Source organism: Populus trichocarpa, chromosome 16 (assembly GCF_000002775.5).
Source record: "Populus trichocarpa isolate Nisqually-1 chromosome 16, P.trichocarpa_v4.1, whole genome shotgun sequence".
Classification (NCBI taxonomy): Eukaryota; Viridiplantae; Streptophyta; class Magnoliopsida; order Malpighiales; family Salicaceae; genus Populus; species Populus trichocarpa.
The window spans coordinates 2936426-2954458 of NC_037300.2; the positions used below are offsets into that span (position 1 = coordinate 2936426).

The window sequence follows — 18033 nt, forward strand, 5'->3', positions numbered from 1 at the left end:
CTCCATCGAACGGGGATGTAGCTCAAATGGTAGAGCGCTCGCTTTGCATGCGAGAGGCACGGGGTTCGATCCCCCGCATCTCCATTTTTTTTTTCTGTGCCCTCAAATATATGCCATAAAAATGGGGATGATTTTGTTAATTGGAGTTTAATGAATTTCTTTTGCTTGTTAATTAATGACTTGTTCAAAAAGAGGATTCCTTGTTGCTAGTTTTGTATGATTTTTTTTTTAGATTACAAAGATACCATGATAAAGTAGATATACATGTAATTTGAAAATCTATTTGAAATGATGTTTTTTTAAAATTAAATATTTTTATGTTTTTAAATCGTTTTAATATACTGATATAAAAAATAATTTTATAAAAATAAAAAAATATTATTTTAATATATTTTTAAATAAAAAATACTTCAAAAAATAAATTTTACCATACTACTAAATATGGAAGATGATTAGCTAATAGAACTTTTTAAAGGATTGAAATTAAGAAAGTCTTTCTAGAAGGGATCAAAACTTAAATTTTAATATTTTAGTTCTAAAATTTAAAATTGTTTTTTTAAGTGGGCATAACATTAATGTTTTTTTTAAGGCCCGAGCTCCTGCCAATGTTCTATATAAAATTAACCAATATTTTTATTAGTTGAATAAAATCTTAATCAAGATGACAATTTGTCTTACCCTGTAGCTCTCTCCCTCTCTCGCTCTCTCTTTTGTCACGCTATCTCCTCCTCTCCACTCGTCATGCCTGTGCTTTCCTTTCACTTAATCTCCCAAGTAAATTGCAACTTAATCCTTATAATTTCGAGAAATTAATAAATTAGTTGTTTTTGCTCAAAGCACTTTATGTTAAATTCCTATACGTCTAACAACCAAATATTGTGAATGTTGATAAGGAAAATTTTGTTAATGAATTATGGTGAAAATTGGTTGGTGGCTTTTAGAACTTTGGTAGATTTAATTTGATGGAGTTATTGTAAAAAAATAAAAGGATATTTAAAATTAATTGATTCATTTCCTATAATACTCTTCAAGTTGTGAATACATGATATTTTTGGATAATTTCAGAGGGAAAAAATAAATAGTTGACATTATATTTATTTATTTTTCTTATATTATATGTAAAATACACCGGAAGCCCAGTGAATGAATTATAAAGGGAGTGGTAATTAAGGGAATTTAAAATAAATCATCCTTGTAAAAAACCCTTTTTTTACAAAATAAACAAAGAGAAATTATTTGCTCAATATATACATGCCATATTTGTGGGTAAAATACCAACAATTTAAGCAAAATATGGGATAGACAAGATCCATTGTTATTTATTTTTGGAAAAGATTATTATATATCTAACTCTTTTAAATATAATTATAAAATATAATACAATAATTGATTTGGAAAAGAACTTGAGTTATTGAGTTTTTAAATTAACTCATGCGTCACTGAATCAATTAAAATTCATGAATTTTATTTTAGTGTTAATTTTTTTTAGATTAACGTGGGTGTTCAGGCCAGTATGCGCGCACCTCGACTAATCCCACGACCCCTGAAGTTAATAACCATGTAAGCCTCTAGTGGCCTTGAGGTTTGTAGGACTCGAACTGGTAACCTCTGGAAAGCAAATCTAGAACCTGACCAGTTGAACTATACCCCTCAGAGTTATTTTAGTATTAACTTTATTAGATTTAGTTAGGTTAATTTAGTCATTAAAAATCTAATCAAGTTAATATATTTTGTAATTCAACTAGAAATTAAGCACATCTCTAGTTTTCTAAGTTAATTTATCGTCAACGGCGAGTTTAACACCCATGCTTTTAAATTGAGAAAAAAAAACCGAAGGACTAACTTCATTATTCTCATAAAAAACAAGGACTGAGTTGTAATGTGCTTATATCACATGTAACGTGTTTGCTGTTTTCATGTATTCTCAAATATAGAATTTATTTATTTAAGATAAAAAAAAAAAAAGGAGTAAAAACCGGTTCTTGCTCGAACCATGACAGAACAGACGACTACAATAGACAGTACCGAAAGAAAAATCTCAGCTGCTCTTCAAATTTATGGCTTCTTCATCTTCATCTTCCTTAATTCAGGGATGCTCACTTCCTCCAATCTCTGCTCTTCGCTCACGCCTTTCTCCTTCGCTTTGTTCGTTTCAATCTTTGACCAAGTTACCAGAGAATTGCCGGAGGAGCTCAGACTACCGGGGAATCCGCCGGAGAATGACCTGCACTGCTATGGTACAGCAGGCTGTACAAGGAGGATCTCCAGCAACCTATGCTAAGGAAATGGAGAGACTCGCTGCTAAGGAATCTCTGCTTCTCGCTGTAATTACTCTCTATCTCTCTCCTCTTCCTTAGATTATAAGAAACTTTATTCGTTTCTCTGTTTTGAGGTTAAATTCGATGCAATTTAATGATTTATGTGTACAATTGAATTTTTTGGAATGGACATCTGCATATACATGTTTTTATTTATTTATTTATTTATTATTATTTATGCTAAAACGTTGCTGTACAATCAACTGTATAAAACTGAAGTAGCTAAGAGCGCCAAGCCCCAATTCCTGCAAAAAGAAAATGTTGACTCCGATCAAAATATCCCGAACCATTCTATTAACCTTCACTACATGTTTTCTTTGTTAAAAAATAACCCCCCAATGATTCATTTCCTTCAAGATAGCATATACATGAAGCCATGCGAATATGGGATGTGAATTTTAGCAAAAACAAAAAACACAAATGGCTCTTTCTCAGATTATTCTTGGACTGAAAAAATTTAGTATCCCAATCCCACATGTAATATTATTTGCCTTGCAAATTATTCTTGCATTTGGACATGAGAAAAATAAGTGAATGTTCTTGCTCTGTGATGCTTGATTACATAGGGAATGGACAGGATTCATGCTTCTTCCTGTATATATCTTTCTTTCGTTTGTTGATGCAGCCTTTTTAGGACAGCTGATAGAGCTGTAAAGCATGTTTTTTGGAATGTGTCAAGAGGGCCCGTAACAGTTTGTGCCAATGAAACTTGTTCTGAACAGGGAAAGATTATGACACAAATGGTTGTCTGTAATTCTGCCTTTGCTTCAGATCTTCCAGGAAGCCATGTCCAATCATTTCCTTGAATAACAGCAGCAACTGCTGCATTCTCTTGGATATTTGAATAAAAAATAAACCTTTGCCCAAAAGCCTGGATCAATAGGCCCTTGGCGCCAATTGTCCCACCAAAGGAATGCCATTTTGCCATTACAAATGATGTAATCAGTACGACTCCAAGCTAGTGGTCTAAGCTTCATAAGCTTTCTCAAGCTTTGAAAAGAATCCCTGATTCACTAATTCACAGAATTAATGCAATAATTTGTATGGAAAACACCAATACCCTTGCTTTAAATGTTGATCATTTATAGTTTGTTTGATTAAAACAGTAAATTGTATGGCTTTGGAAATTCTTGATGTTTGTTAAGGTTTTCTTTTAATGTTTGTCTAATGCTATGCTATTGATATAGTTCAAAGATTCTGGGGGCTTTGAAGCTCTGGTCACTGGAAAGACAACAGATATGCAGCGGATTGATGTGAATGAAAGAATAACTGGTCTTGAGCGGCTTAATCCAACACCTCGACCAACTACGTAGGTGCTTAACAAAGCACTTCAATTTGCTTCTATGTTGTTTTTGTGAGATGTTTACTTGTGTATCAATATACAGGTCACCATTTTTGGAAGGTCGATGGAATTTTGAGTGGTTTGGAGCCGGAAGCCCTGGATTATCTGCTGCCAGGTTTATATTTGAGTGAGTACCATATTGACGAGTCTTTGTTTCTAAATTTCATTTTTCATGCATTTGTAACTCCTATGAGGAATGTGATAATTTTTATTGTTGCAATAGTCTTACATGGGAATCCTAACTTCAACAGGGTTAGTCAATTTGAATGGCAGTTGATTGTCTTGCTTGTTGCAGGAGATTTCCTTCAAATTTGGCTAATTTGTCCAAAATGGACGTGGTGATTAAGGATGGAAATGCAAAGGTTACTGCACATATGAAACTATTATACTCGGTATCCTTCCATCTTTGAATGCCCTAGTCGCAATATCTGCAAAAACATGTGATCAATGAAAGAAATTAGAAAAATATCCTTGCACTAAATTTCTTAAAAATAAAGGAGAAGTTTCTTATACCTGCATACTGCAAGCAGAATCTTACTGAGATGCGTACTTCATGAAGATGTTGGCTAGTTGAGTTAAAACCAAGGTCTAAATTTATGCACGATCAAAATACACCTCAAAACTAGTGTCCTGCCGTTAACTATTGCTTAAATTGACATATATAATAATGACATACCTGCTGATAGTGATATCTGTGTAATGGAAATGAAGTAACCATAAATATCATGGAATTGATATAGCGACCATGATCAGATGAAGACAACCTCCAGTTGATACCGTTGTAAATTTATGTTTGTTCTTGTTTTATGCTTCTGAGCTTTGGTTTGAATTCTTATGTGTACTGCAGATAGAAAGCAAATTCATTCTGTCCTCCAAGTTAACAGTGGAGGGACCTCTCAGAATGAAAGAGGAATATGTTGAAGGGATCCTTGAGACACCAACAGTCATTGAAGAAACAGTACCTGAACAGCTAAAAGGTGCATTTGGTCAGGCTCTTAGCACAGTCCAACAGATTCCTGTTTCTTTTAGGGATGCCTTTTCTAGCGGGCTGAAAATTCCTCTATGTAAGCATTTTGATATTTGGATCATTTCTTTCTATCTTATTTAGCATTCTTCTTCCTAGCCAGCAAAGAAGAATAGAGAATCTCTGGACCTCAAGCCATATAAGGTCTGAAGCGACAGGCATTTTGTTGTCCCTGTACCCCAGCCCTTTGACTAATAACTTCAACTTTCCATTGTCCTGGACTTTTTAGGGATGCTCCCTTCTAGCAACTCATAACGCTGTAATTGTAGCTTGAAATTCACATTGCTCATCTGTTCTACATTTCGGGATGTCTAACTCTTTCTATGCTCTTCTGCCTATTATATGCAATGTTTCTGCCAATCTTCTTTAAAAACAATCAAAATTTTGAGTCGGAAACCTATCCTGAGGTGTTTGTGAATATCATATGCATCTCTAAAGTTTTCATTTGTGCTTCTAATTATTTGTAGATGTGTAAGAATTTCCAAATAAAACTGTTTTTCTTTTTAATTTATCATTGATTAGTTCTTTATCTACTACTTAATAATCATCAATTAAAGTCTTCTACAGTTTTTTGTGTTTTTCTGAATTGTGTTCCATCGCTATACCAAGGATGGTATTAGAACACTGTATTTAAAAAGTTTACCTTGCAGAGTATATGATAAATAGTCAGACATTTTGTGTGCTGTTATTAACCAACTGCATGTGTTGTTCTTAGACCTACTATGATGTCATTAGCAATGGAGATTAATTCTAATCCATTAAGTGTAACAGGTCTAGAAATTCCACTCTCTTTCAATGTATTGGGTCTCTTGGAATTGATTTAGGAATATGGGATGATGATCTCGTTTCAAAGTTCTAATTTTCTTTTCTTTTTTTCATAGTACTGGGAGTTATTTACTTCTAATATCCTGCTCAATGCAACAAATTTTGAATGAAAAGAAACTCGAGTTTCAGGGTTTATAAGGTTTTAATACGTAATGATGCTGTGCTTTTCATGCTTGGATGTTTGTAAATTGCTAAGTTCATTTCTCTATGCCTGCAGCTAGTACTTTCCAGAGACTCTTCATGATTTCTTATCTTGATGATGAGATACTTGTAAGTATTCAACTTATATAATTTATCACATCATTTTGCAGTTATAAGCATCTTGTCCTTAGATTATCATCCAAGTGTTCTCATTGCAAAAGTGGATGAAAAGTGCATATATATAGGATTAATCTGCCATCTGAATTTTGTTACATTAGCACCTCAAGAATAGTCTTTGCATAAATTGCAAAAGGAATTAAATATGAAAATTTCATAAGTACATGTGATGTTTCATTCTCATGTGATAATGTAAAAAAGAAAAGAAAAGAATCTTTAGGAATTCTAGACTACTATCTATTGTGCTTATTAACTAGAAGAACTATCATGGGTGGGGATGTCTCCATCTACCTAGAGTCATGAAGGCTCATACATAATAAATGATGTCTCCTAGCTTTTCTCCTGACTCTCTTATAAGAAGCTTGAATTTGTCCATTTGGTCTTCATTCCTTACCCGTTCCTATCATCTCTTGTGGCCATTTTAGATTCAACACATAATATGGTACGTGTTCAGTACAGATATAGCCTGTGAAATATAATCACTTGTATTGTTTTGCCAAAGGATGGTCATGCAGAAATACCTTGCATGGACATAAATCTATATTTTAACCACATCATTCATTTGCGAAAGAAAAGGATAATCTCAAAGAATTAGCAGCTAGTTTTGTGACAGATATGTAGGAACGTGAACCAGGAAAGGTACACATTATCAAATTAATTATGAGTCTTTTCCTGGTTTTTGACACAGATTCTAAGGGATTCTATTGGAGTACCGGAAGTTGTTACAAGGTTGGATGCACCAGCCTCTCTAATGGCAGAACCAATTGCAGAGTATGAGAGCTAGAGATGTGAAAACAGACTGTTTATTATTTTTTTCTCCACCTTCTAATACAATGTAGAGTCAACAATCTCTCTCTCTCTCTCTCAATCACTCTCAATAAGATGGGGATTCATTCCCTTGTATGCTTATTTGCTCGTTTGATTTTGTTCATTAAATGCTTGCTGATTGGAAATATAACGCTTCACTGACAAAGATTGTTGAAGCTTTCCTCTCAGAAGTGTTCTCAAGGTTTAATTGACTGAGATCAAGTTGTTGGTTTCTATACAAAATTAGTGGGTGGATACTGTGGATTTGTTTGAGGGTCACCATCTGCGCATACTTTCAACCCTCGTGGTTTTGTCCAATTCTCTATTTCATACACCACTTGCAATCTGTACAGTTCCATAGCAAGCATAAAATCAATTGACAAAGTGTATTATTTACTGCTTGAAAATGAAAGCTTTTGCCAAAAGTTGTAGAGGATTGAAAAAAATATTGAGAAGAGTTTGGTGAGAAGTGTGAATATGATTGATTAAGAGGGTGCCGTGGGGTGTTGCGACAATGTGCTTTGCTGTAATGTTTCTAAAACCTCAAAGCATATTGTTTCGAAAGCTTGCCTTTACGTCACTTGGAGAGAGGGATTTTTGCCCTCTTGTCCATGTTATGTAGTTCTTCCTGCTCAGGGCTTTCCTCGGACTCCAATACATATGTAGTTAGATATTCATCCTCATTTTCTAATCGGGTTTCTTTTTACTTTGGCAGAAGTCATGGCTGGCAATCGCCAACAGCCATTAATAATGCTGGAAATAGCCATTAGTGGGAGGGGAAGGTATCAAAATTTTGTGCTACCAAATAGAAGGGCCGATCAGTTTATATATAGTGTTCTTAATTTGTGATTGTCGGAAAGATCTGAATGGCATTTCAACTTAACAAATTCAAAGTGTCTAAGAAACTGAACATTGACATTATACATATAAAAAAAAAGCAGGAAAGCAAAAGAAATTACATTGTAAACCAGATTGACAGGTCCAAATCTAAAAAGAAATACGAATGAGTAAATCAAGCTTGTTGATGAAAATGAAGATAAATATTTTTAACAAGACTGATAGATTGGGCTGGGACTTTATGAAGGCATTTCTACAAACTTTGTTCTCTAAAAGGTCAGCTAATTGTCATCATATGAAGTTGTGTTCATACCTAAGCTGACGTTTCAGAGTTTTCCTTATTTTCAAGAGTTTTATTTAATTCGAGTTTTATTAGTTAGTCTGATTTATTTTATTATTTTAACAATTTGTTGTGCCTTGTTAACATTAGAATAATCAGCGTTTATAGTTTAATATTAAAATCAGAAATCCCTTTACAATTTAGTTGTAGTTTTCATATATGTGAAATCATGATTTCTTCCCATTCTTGTTTAAATTGTTCTTGGCTTGTCGACAAATAGTGGAAGCCTATGGCCTCCGATCCCTTTATACTGCTCGGGGGCTCGCATCTGGTTCTAATGGCAAGCCTTACCAGTCAGAATCAGATATGCCATTCCCGAAACAATCCCACCTCGAACCCATAATGCTTTCAAACCCCATTGGAACCTTTCCAACATCCAGTAAACCTCGTCCTGAAAGTGTTAGCATTAGGACTTGATCATGGCCTAGAATATGGGGAGCTCATGGATTTAAATCTTAGCTCTCCCTGCCATGGCGATGGGGTCTCCTTCTACAAAACCTCATCGATCCAAGAGGTGTTGTGGCCTAAGATCACTAGTCCAAGCCGTCAAATTAAGAAACATTCAACATTAACTCATGCCAAGTAAGTTACCCTTTAGCTCTTGGTAAGGGGTAATGGTTCAATAATCTTTTGACGAGCCGCCTCAAACACTAACTAATAATACTGCAATTTGCAAATACGTACAGTTTAGAAAATCGTTTACTTGTGACTGTTCTTCCCAAGTCATTGTTTAATAAAAATCTTACCAACACACTTGGGTTTTATTGGTAAAGAGCGAACGATTTCTTCTTCTCATATTTATAATCAAACTGTCAATTTATTCTGCTACCAACGCATTTAAAATAGAAAATATAAGTTTTACATCGCCAAATACAGATTAGACTTTATAATCAACGAAGATATATATTTCAGTTTGGAATCAATTAATTAATCCTTCATGGATCCATAAATGAGTTGATAGCTTTAGAAATTAATTTTTTTGAATTGTTGAAAATTAATATCTATTGGTTAATTATATATACAAACAATTAATATATATACTCACACACACACACTTCTCAAAATAAAAAATAGGCAAGTATTATTTTACTCTAAAAAAGCAATTTAGGATATATAATAAACAATGCTATAGAAAATTTACAATATTGAAGAAATTGTTAATCGAAGATTATCGATAATCTTTCAAATTAGCAGGAAAAATGATTTCACATATAGGACTTGTACATGTCGTATTCCAACAATTACTAGTATTGATAGTGAAGCTACACAGATAGCTTCCTTAGGGTTAATTTTTGAAGTCACTCAAGATCCCGACAATATTCACTGCATATATGGTGATATTTGCGGATAATTAGCTAAAATTTAGAGAGAGAGGGAGAGAGAGAGAGAAGGAGACAGATGCATGCACGATGCACAAAGATATTAATGAGAGACGGCTAGCTGTAATAAAAATCAATTCTTGAAATACAATATAAGTCTTGCAAGAAAAGTAATTTATTGATCAAATATATATATATAAATGTGTTAAGAGTTTTGCACGTTCATGTGTGGTCTCCCAAACCCTAAATATGTTCTTCACCGAGTGAGGGAGCGAGAGAGACCCTCATAGATAAGACAAGGGTCATGCCCCATCGATCCAAATGAAAGAAACAGAAGCAATTCAGAAATTTTAGGAAAATTAAGAAAAATATATTTTCAATTTACTTCAATCACACATTCAAATAGCAGAAAATGCAGTTTCTGGTCTACAAGTTAGAAAAAAATAAAAAGAAGATTGTACCCTTGTATTTACATCAAGAGAAATCAAATAGAGATTGGGAAAATTAGAAAAAATGGACATAATGATATGCAGAAGAACTCAGTTAATCAAACCATCTAAATTAGATCCATATTATATATATCCAAAAGGGAAAAAAAAAGCCTGGTATAATCAAGCTTTTGCAAGGGAATAAAAGGAAAACCATTATTGATCTAGGCAAGTTGAGTCTGTCCAAGCTCATGTATGTGATTAGCGTCCATTGGCAGCAATGGAAATTCACCAAGTTCTTGAATGAAGCCATCCAAGTCTGTAAATCCACCTAGGAAGCTTCCTGAATATGCTCCATTCCACATTTCTTCTTCCTCCTTAACTCTTTCTCTAGACCCCAGACTACTCCCAAACCCACTTCTCGGCTCAACTTTCTTGGTCATAACAGGCTTTTCTTCACATAAGTCGCTGTTGCAGTTTCTTGGTTGATCTTGTGTTCTTGCCCTTCTTGGTTTCTGCCTGCAACCCCCCTTTTGATCACTTGGTTTCCCTGTGAGTCTTTGTACCAACTCTCTGAAGTTCGCGGCATCTGTCTTGATGATTTCTGGAGCAAAGATGTGAATTATGCGTATCTTTGGCTTGACTTTGGCTATTGTGTGTGAGTTTTTATGCATGGTGATTGGCGATGGAGTAATTGAAGTAGGGATACAAGCTGCTGGTTGTTTCCTCATCATAAGTTCCTCCATTAATATTGAAGATGTTTTGATGTGATCAGAAACAGATAGATAGATAGATAGAGAGAGAGAGAGAGAGAGAGAGGTGAGGGAGTTGGTGTATTGTTTAGAGGAGAAGAGAGGGTTAGCTTGTATATAGAGGGGGAAGGAGAACTTACAAGAAAGATTTGTTCAGTGGCAGGACGAAAGGAGAAATTTTTAAGACAGAAACAAGCTGTCTGCTTAGAGGAAGGATTGTACGACGAAATGGCAAGGACGAGTCAATAAAGTAATAGAACCCATTGGCCCCACAATTTCCCTATTAAAAATTACCTTTTAATATATACAACTGTCTAGGTTTATTGTGTGTATTTTGAGAGAGGGAGGAACATGAAATGACTGAAAAGCCCCTGATCTCTGAATCCAGGTTGATCATGGGCTCATTCTTGTGCTGTTAACTTTCATTTTTTTTCCTTTGTTCTGGAAAGAAAAACGTGGCAGTGTTAATGATCTTTTTTCTTCTTGTTGACATCCTCGCTAGTGGTTAATTGTTTATTAATTACACTAATCAAATTCATGCATTAGGGTTAACAAAAGGGATGGAGACAGTGACGCAGAATTATTTTTTTCCAGCCTCCCCTTGAACAATTTATATATAGTTCTAACCCTAAAGCTATTAAAATTTAAAATTTAACCTCCCTAAATATTATTTTTTCTAAATCTAATCCCCCCAACTAAACCCAACAAGAGACAGTCAGTTGACATATTAATGTTCTCTCTGTTAGGTACTTCAAATTAAGATTAACTAATTGTGTTTAATGTCTTGGATGTTGAGATTTAATTACATGATTTATTGCAGACATAAAAGTACCAGGATATTCTAAACACAAAGCAAACTTAATTACTTTCTTGAGCTACCAAGGGAAGAATCGCCTTAGGTCAATTAAATTCGAAAGTGTTAATTAAATAATTTATGATGATCATGTTTTGATATTAAAGAACTAATTTTAGTCTTGCAGCATGATTAACAAGTGTTCATAATTTAATCAATGTTCCTGCGAGCAAGTATTTTTAATAAACAATCGAGACATAAATTCAAAGAAAATACACACAATCATGATTATATTAATCAGCATGAAGCATACCCTCCATCATTAATCACAGAACTACTGCAGAATTAATTTCAAGTTCAATTTTGTTGTCATCTAATCGCCATGCCAATACTTCGACAACAACCCACATTCAGCCCCTTGTAGAAGAACAAACGCTAAATTATATATCCACAAAGACCACGGATCCAAGAACCACCACCAGCGCAGATTGACACAGATCGATTATCTTCGCAATATCCATCCATATTAAATTACGTATTGGGAGCTTGGGAAGAATTTATTTAGGTTTTGTTAATTTGGTATGATTTTTGCAAATTGATTTGATTTATTTTTTAACTTTTGACTCATAGAAAAGTCATAAATATATATAATTGGTTAGAATTAGGTTTTTATTTTAAATAAATAATTTATTACAAAATTAATTGAATCAGATTAATTCTTATTTAATAAAAAACTAATTTTTTGGACTCTAACTTATACAACATCTACTCTTTAAGAAAATTACTTTGAGAAATTCTTATCAAAAATATATCTAACTGGGAGGAGTACTATTAATTTCTGTCATAAATTATTTATATAAAAAAAACACTTTTAAATTATGATTTAAAGTCAAAAAATAATTTTTTTAAAAGTCATGTTAAATGAATTCTTAATTAATAATTCATTATTGACAAACTGGGCTTAACACACTCAGCTCACGCAACATCTTTTAGACATTACAGAATAACGCATGCATTATTGTCAATGGATAATCTAAAAGAAGAGTGGATCAGCTCCATCCTGCAACACAAGATAATATATATATATATATATATATATATATATATATATATAACTAACTAGTAAATGGACATTAATTAATTACCTCTTGTTTCTGATCCCAACTTATAAACGAACCCATGTTTTTAGATTCTTCTTCACCTTTCTTTTTAATATTAATGTAACATATGACATATATAATAATGTATAACCCCAACAGAAGACAAACCTACACAATTATACTAATCACTATAGTTGATGAAGGTTATTCCATATACTTGAAAAATGACTACATATATTCGTTATTATATATCTTTATTAAAGAATTATCTCAATTTAAAAGTTTAAGTTATGTGAGACCTCAAAATATAATTTATATTATTATCTAACACACTTTCTCAAGTAAAAGTTTTTTATTCTTGTGATATTAATTAGAACTTAGAAGAGAGAATGATGGTGGTGAGATTCGAACGCGTGACCGTTTGGTCATCTAGATTCTGATACCACGTAAAAAAATCATCCAAATCTTAAAAGTAAACTTGTTAGATGAGGTCCAAGATATAATTTTTATTATTTTCTAACTATCTTTATATCTTTATTGTATAGAACTTGCTTTAAGTGGATTATGCAAACTTAATTTACTGACTTATAAGATTAATAGCTTAATTAAAAAAAATCTAATTTCAGGCTAATGTACGTACTGAGATTCAACCACTACGTTGTGACAAAGAATCCGCGTGGTTGGAAGGTACACAAACAAATGTCATGGCAACAATCCAACTTTGTTTTTGAGATTGATTGAGTTTTGCAATAAGTAATTATGGCTAAAATGACTGCATGTGATTTATGAGCAAAGCTAGAATCCTTGTACATATCTAGCGGACAATAACATACAAAGGCTAGGACCAATCTTCTTCTTAGCAGATAATTTTTAATAATGTCTTGCATAATGTTACAAAAAATCACGAAGACAAGATTAGTACTACTAGATCACCTGCTATATTGTGGACAAAAACCACTTTTACGCTTCAAGTGATCATAGATACAATTTAATCAAAATGAAATGCGGGCCTCATAATTACTCTAAGTTACTGGATTTAAATTAACCAAGATAAGGTGATTTCTAGCATTTTTTTTCAATATCATTTCGTGTCAAATTAAAAATTATCTGAACTCAATAATTTAAATTGTTAGGTAGGATTCCATTAAAATTTACACGGACTTACACTATCTTTTGCATGCTTAATTTTTATCAAATAAATATGGATAGTGAGATTCGAACTCGTGACCACTTAGTCATCAAGAATCTGATACCATATCAAATAATTATCTTAACCCAATAACTTAAGCTATTAAATAAGATCCAAAATATAATTTATAGTATCCTCAAACACTTCCATTATTCTTTTTTCAACCTTCAATTGCAAAAACTTCAATCAATTTCAAAGTTCTCGATGTTGATACATGCACCTAAGAGCTCAAGAGGCTAGCTATCTCCTAAAAAATAAAAAAATCTCTCGGAAGCCTTTAGTCGTCATTCCAATTATTTCCATCGGTGTAGGTCGATTACAGTATTTACAAAGAAAGAAGGCTAGCTAGCTGGCTAGGGTTTTGTATTTCTTCATATGAATGGATACACACTAACTGGATCCCATTAACCAGAAAAGCACTGCAAGTTCACATTCCAAATGGAAATTCCATAAGCCATGACACTTCCTATGTGACAGTTGTTCCTTAATGTAAAGTGAAAATGACTACAATGCTGAAAACCACATATTTTAGATTTATTCATATGCTATTTTCTTTCTCTTCCTCTATCCCTTTGCAGCTACTGATCAATATCAATAGATTTCTCGTTGAAATCGTTTCCACCCTCGCAAATCGTGAATAAACGTAGAAAATCCATAATTTAGATTAAATATATTAATTGAAGGATACTGGAGGGCATGATACAGGCAACAAAATAAAAACAAAATCCAGAGATGTAAGAGTTGTAGTCATTTCTCATTTAAGCCCACTAAATTAAATGGTACAATACTTTAAAAAAATGAAAAATAAAAAGCAAGTGCAGCGCATGGGAGCGAGCGGGCGAGAGAGAGAGAATAATAACCGTAGGATGTGCACGTGAAGCGGAGATTCGAATAGATCAGACGTTCAGTTAATGTTCACGTCATCATCATCGAACGAGTCTCGTGCCGGCCAACCCAAACCGTATACACCGAGTACATTGACACAGCAAGACGTTACGTCCGCGAGGCAACGTGGGTGCGTGAGTGCCATTGGGTTCCCTTAGCGGGAGCCAGCCAACCAAACCCTAACAGACAGCAAGTAGATGTCATAAAGAGAAGAGAGGGACCCATTAATTCTTTGACATGGTTCAAGGCCTGCACGACTGCAATCTTTGGTACAGTACTTCAGCCTCTTGCATCTCCCATTATCTCTTTAACATCTTTTATCAACATCAAGATCTTCTTGGATGTTAATCATGAGGGGGTAGCTGAGCTACTCAGGTTTAAGGTTTGTTTTTTAATATTCATCAGTTTGAGTTCCCTTAAAAACTATTCTTGGATGAGTCTTCGTGCCACCAAATTATTGAGAACTTTGATGTGTTTTAAGGAATTAGAACGATGGATGATAGGGTAAAATGCAAATCCATTCGCCACCTTTCGAGGATCGAACAGCCGGAAGCTGCCGTTCTCATCTGCTTTAAGCATGGGACCATTTCTTGTTTGATGAACTAGTCGTCTTTTCCCACCTCTATTCTATTGGATTAACAGCTTGGTACATATCTTAGTAATTCTGAACATTAATTTGTGATGTTGACAGCTCTTGCCTGAAGAATGTTTCGGACGTTGTTTCTCGTAGTTTCACACAAGGAAATACGCGGTTTCATGTTCACATCTGTTGAAATAAGTTTATTTCATTGTCAAGCAGCAAGTTTAACTGTGAGTACTGGGAAATACACTTCATGCATATTATAAAGGGTTACCGATTTTGAAAGTTTCATATTTTTCACATTTATATGCAATAATTGTTCAAACTTGGAAAGAAAGGGACAAGTCCCAACTGCTTCGGAGAAAAAAAGCCAGGTTTATATGGAAAAAGTCTATATTGTTACCTAGTCGTGGTTTCTTGACTTCTTCTAACAACACGATATATGTTACTTAGCAAGATTTATTCTTGGCTGATGAAATAGTTTTAACTTTAAATGACCGATTCTCTAGATTTTTTTTCTTGGCTGATGAAATATTGAGCGTTAAAGCAAGATTTATTCTTTCACAAATTAAGTTTTTTTTTTTTAATCATATCCGGCCCGGAATAGAGATTTATCTAAAAGAGACCCCCTTAATTCAAGATAACAAAAACACTGAAGGAGATGGGGGGTTTTGTTCTTGAATCCATTGTGAATTGTGAATTGTGAGTAAATGGATTGCACCAGTGACCCCTTTTCTTTTTTCTTTTCGTTTTTTCGATCATTGTTTTTTCTTTCTTTTCAAATTTGTCCTTCTACGCTGCCTTTTCTTACTATTGAAATTTGTGATTTATTTTTTAGAGACCATATTTGAAAAAAAAAACAAATATTCAGACCTTTTTGGGAAAAGTGAAAGAACAGAAAAAGCCAGCTGCACACGCCAATGAATGAGGATGGTCACAATGATGGGGTGGCGCGTGCGGTATCACCCGCGCTCCAAAGGTGGACGTCTTTCTTGGTACCGCTAGAATTGTCTCAAAGATGACATTGTAGCAGGGCGACACATGTTAGATTTATAAGTTCGATGTGGCTCAAGTAGTCAATTTCTCTTTTCTTTATTCTTCTCCCTCTTTTATCTCCTCTCTCCTAGCTATGAGTCCATTCCTCTAGTGGTTTGTTCCTTGCAATCTCCATAATAGTAAAGTCACCTGCGAGTTTTTATTTTTTATCTAATTCTTTTAAAAAAAAATTGCATTGATTTTTTTTATTTATTAGTCTAAATTAACTTGAGTTATTTTTTTAAAATTGATATTTTTATTTTATCATTCACTATGTGATTGTTTTGAAATTGAACTTTGTAATTTTTTTTTTTATATATAAGGATAGTCCTATCTTATGATATGAGTTATGAGTTTGACAGGTTTGTTCGAGTTTATTCGAATTTTTTGGGTTATTTTTTAAAATTAGTTTATTTTAATTTTATCATTCAAATTTGACTTGGTTGGAGATTTTTCTTTGTAATTTTTTTCGTTTGTTTTCTACGAAGTTATTCAATTCTCACGATATTAGTTGAGGGTTTGATAAATTTACTCAAGTTGATTCCAATCTTTTTTTATCTTTTTTGTTATTAAATATTATTTTTATCATTTTCGTCTTTTGACATTGAGTTAATTAAAGATTTGACTTCATAATTTATTTGAATTTTTTTCTATGGTGTTATCATAATCTCATGATCAGAATTGTAGATTTTATAAATTAACCCGACTTGACCCGAATTAGTTTAGTATATAATTGTCCTGATTTAAAAAAAAAAAATACTATGTCTAATATATCATCACGTAGAAAATATTTTGTTCAATATGCATTGGATTCTAAACTTATGATTATTTGTTTTCTTCTAAAAAATACATTAGCAATGACTCTAAAAAAGATTTTTCTCTTAACATTTAATTATATCTTTTTTAATTAAAATTGTTAATTATTAAAACATATAATTCTCTATTGTTTTTTTATTAAAGACATGCACCATCTTTTTTAGCTCGCAATTTAAAAAAATTTCATGACGTTGGAAAGTGCTTTTCCAACAACTCTTGTCTCTTTTTTAGTGGTTGAAAAAGAATAATTTGTTCGCTCCACGGGAAAGCACGAGCATATAGCAAAGCATTATTATATGGCACCACACTTGGAAGGTCTCTACTCCGAGGACACGACACTCGAAGAAGTGGATAGGTGCCCTTTCCTAGTCGGCTCGGAGAACTTGGTGCCGGGAGACCGAATATAAGACAACTTGGTTAAACTCAACCTACCTCTCTAATAATTATAAAACCAAATTGTACCATTATATTCTTGAGACACATGGAATTTATTTAACTGTATTAATTATTAGGGGTTTGAAAACACTTTTTAAAATGTTTTTTATTTTCATTAATTAAAAAAAATATTTATTTAATAAAAAGTTATAAGAAAATCCATGCCAAACACTTGATAAACTCGTGTGAAATGATAATAGAAATTCCTACTATTATGAGTGGGTAGCAAGAGTTTTTTGTTTTTATTTGAATATTTTACTGAGAAATTGTTTTCTTTAGAAATTAAAACATTGTACAATATTGCCTGTTTAGAAATGTGGTTGTGATTATTTTTTAAAGTGTTATTCATTCCGAAATGTATCAAAATAATATTTTTTTTATTTTTTTAAAATTATTTTTTATATCAGCGCATCAAAATGATCTAAAAACATCAAAAACATATTAATTTGAAGTAAAGAAAAAAATAAAAAAATTTTAATTTTTTTCAAAAATACTTTTGAAATGCAAAAACAAATATACAATGAAAGTGAATATAATCAAACATTTAATTTAAATATGATGATAAATAATATAGCTAGTGTAAGATTGCAACCCATTTTTAGACACCCACAAAACTAGCTAGATACCATTTATATGTACATTAAAAAAAAAAAAAAAATTCAATTTGATACTTTGAATTTCATAAAGCAATATATAGGTATGCTAACATTTCACCTATCATCTCTTTTAATTAACCAAACGGCATGCTTAGCCTAACATCCATGCATCTATAGCTTCCTTGGAAAAGCTAGTTCAAGATCAAATAACATCATATCGTTTACTAGTCGTTTTCATAATTTGATTTGATTGTCTGAGATTTTGGTTATTCTTAATTTAAATATTTCTTGTTG

The 18033-nt window shown here is 32.9% G+C and overlaps 2 protein-coding genes and 1 non-coding gene across 3 annotated transcripts; 2 read left to right on the top strand and 1 right to left on the bottom strand.

Moving 5' to 3' along the window:
• Positions 1 to 11: 11 nt before the first annotated feature.
• On the top strand, positions 12 to 84 carry TRNAA-UGC (transfer RNA alanine (anticodon UGC)). The gene has a single exon. It is a non-coding gene; the product is annotated as a tRNA-Ala (tRNA).
• Positions 85 to 1979: 1895 nt separating this feature from the next.
• On the top strand, positions 1980 to 6913 carry LOC7483977 (probable plastid-lipid-associated protein 13, chloroplastic). Its single transcript, XM_002322630.4, has 7 exons — positions 1980 to 2324; positions 3506 to 3627; positions 3704 to 3787; positions 3956 to 4052; positions 4508 to 4724; positions 5727 to 5779; positions 6516 to 6913. The coding sequence occupies exons 1-7, from the start codon at positions 2058 to 2060 to the stop codon at positions 6609 to 6611; spliced, it is 936 nt and encodes a 311-aa protein (XP_002322666.2). The 5' UTR covers positions 1980 to 2057; the 3' UTR covers positions 6612 to 6913.
• Positions 6914 to 9478: 2565 nt separating this feature from the next.
• On the bottom strand, positions 9479 to 10546 carry LOC7468931 (VQ motif-containing protein 25). Its single transcript, XM_024587599.2, has one exon. The coding sequence runs from the start codon at positions 10302 to 10304 to the stop codon at positions 9783 to 9785; it is 522 nt and encodes a 173-aa protein (XP_024443367.1). The 5' UTR covers positions 10305 to 10546; the 3' UTR covers positions 9479 to 9782.
• Between the last annotated feature and the right edge of the window lie 7487 nt (positions 10547 to 18033).

Excerpts from the sequence above, each read along its gene's own strand:
- LOC7483977 (XM_002322630.4), top strand. The coding sequence starts at position 2,058 with ATGGCTTCTTCATCTTCATCTTCCTTAATTCAGGGATGCTCACTTCCT. Across the intron at positions 3,628-3,703 it reads CCAACACCTCGACCAACTAC|GTCACCATTTTTGGAAGGTC; the intron begins GTAGGTGCTTAA and ends ATCAATATACAG. Across the intron at positions 5,780-6,515 it reads ATCTTGATGATGAGATACTT|ATTCTAAGGGATTCTATTGG; the intron begins GTAAGTATTCAA and ends TTTTTGACACAG.
- LOC7468931 (XM_024587599.2), bottom strand. The coding sequence starts at position 10,304 with ATGGAGGAACTTATGATGAGGAAACAACCAGCAGCTTGTATCCCTACT.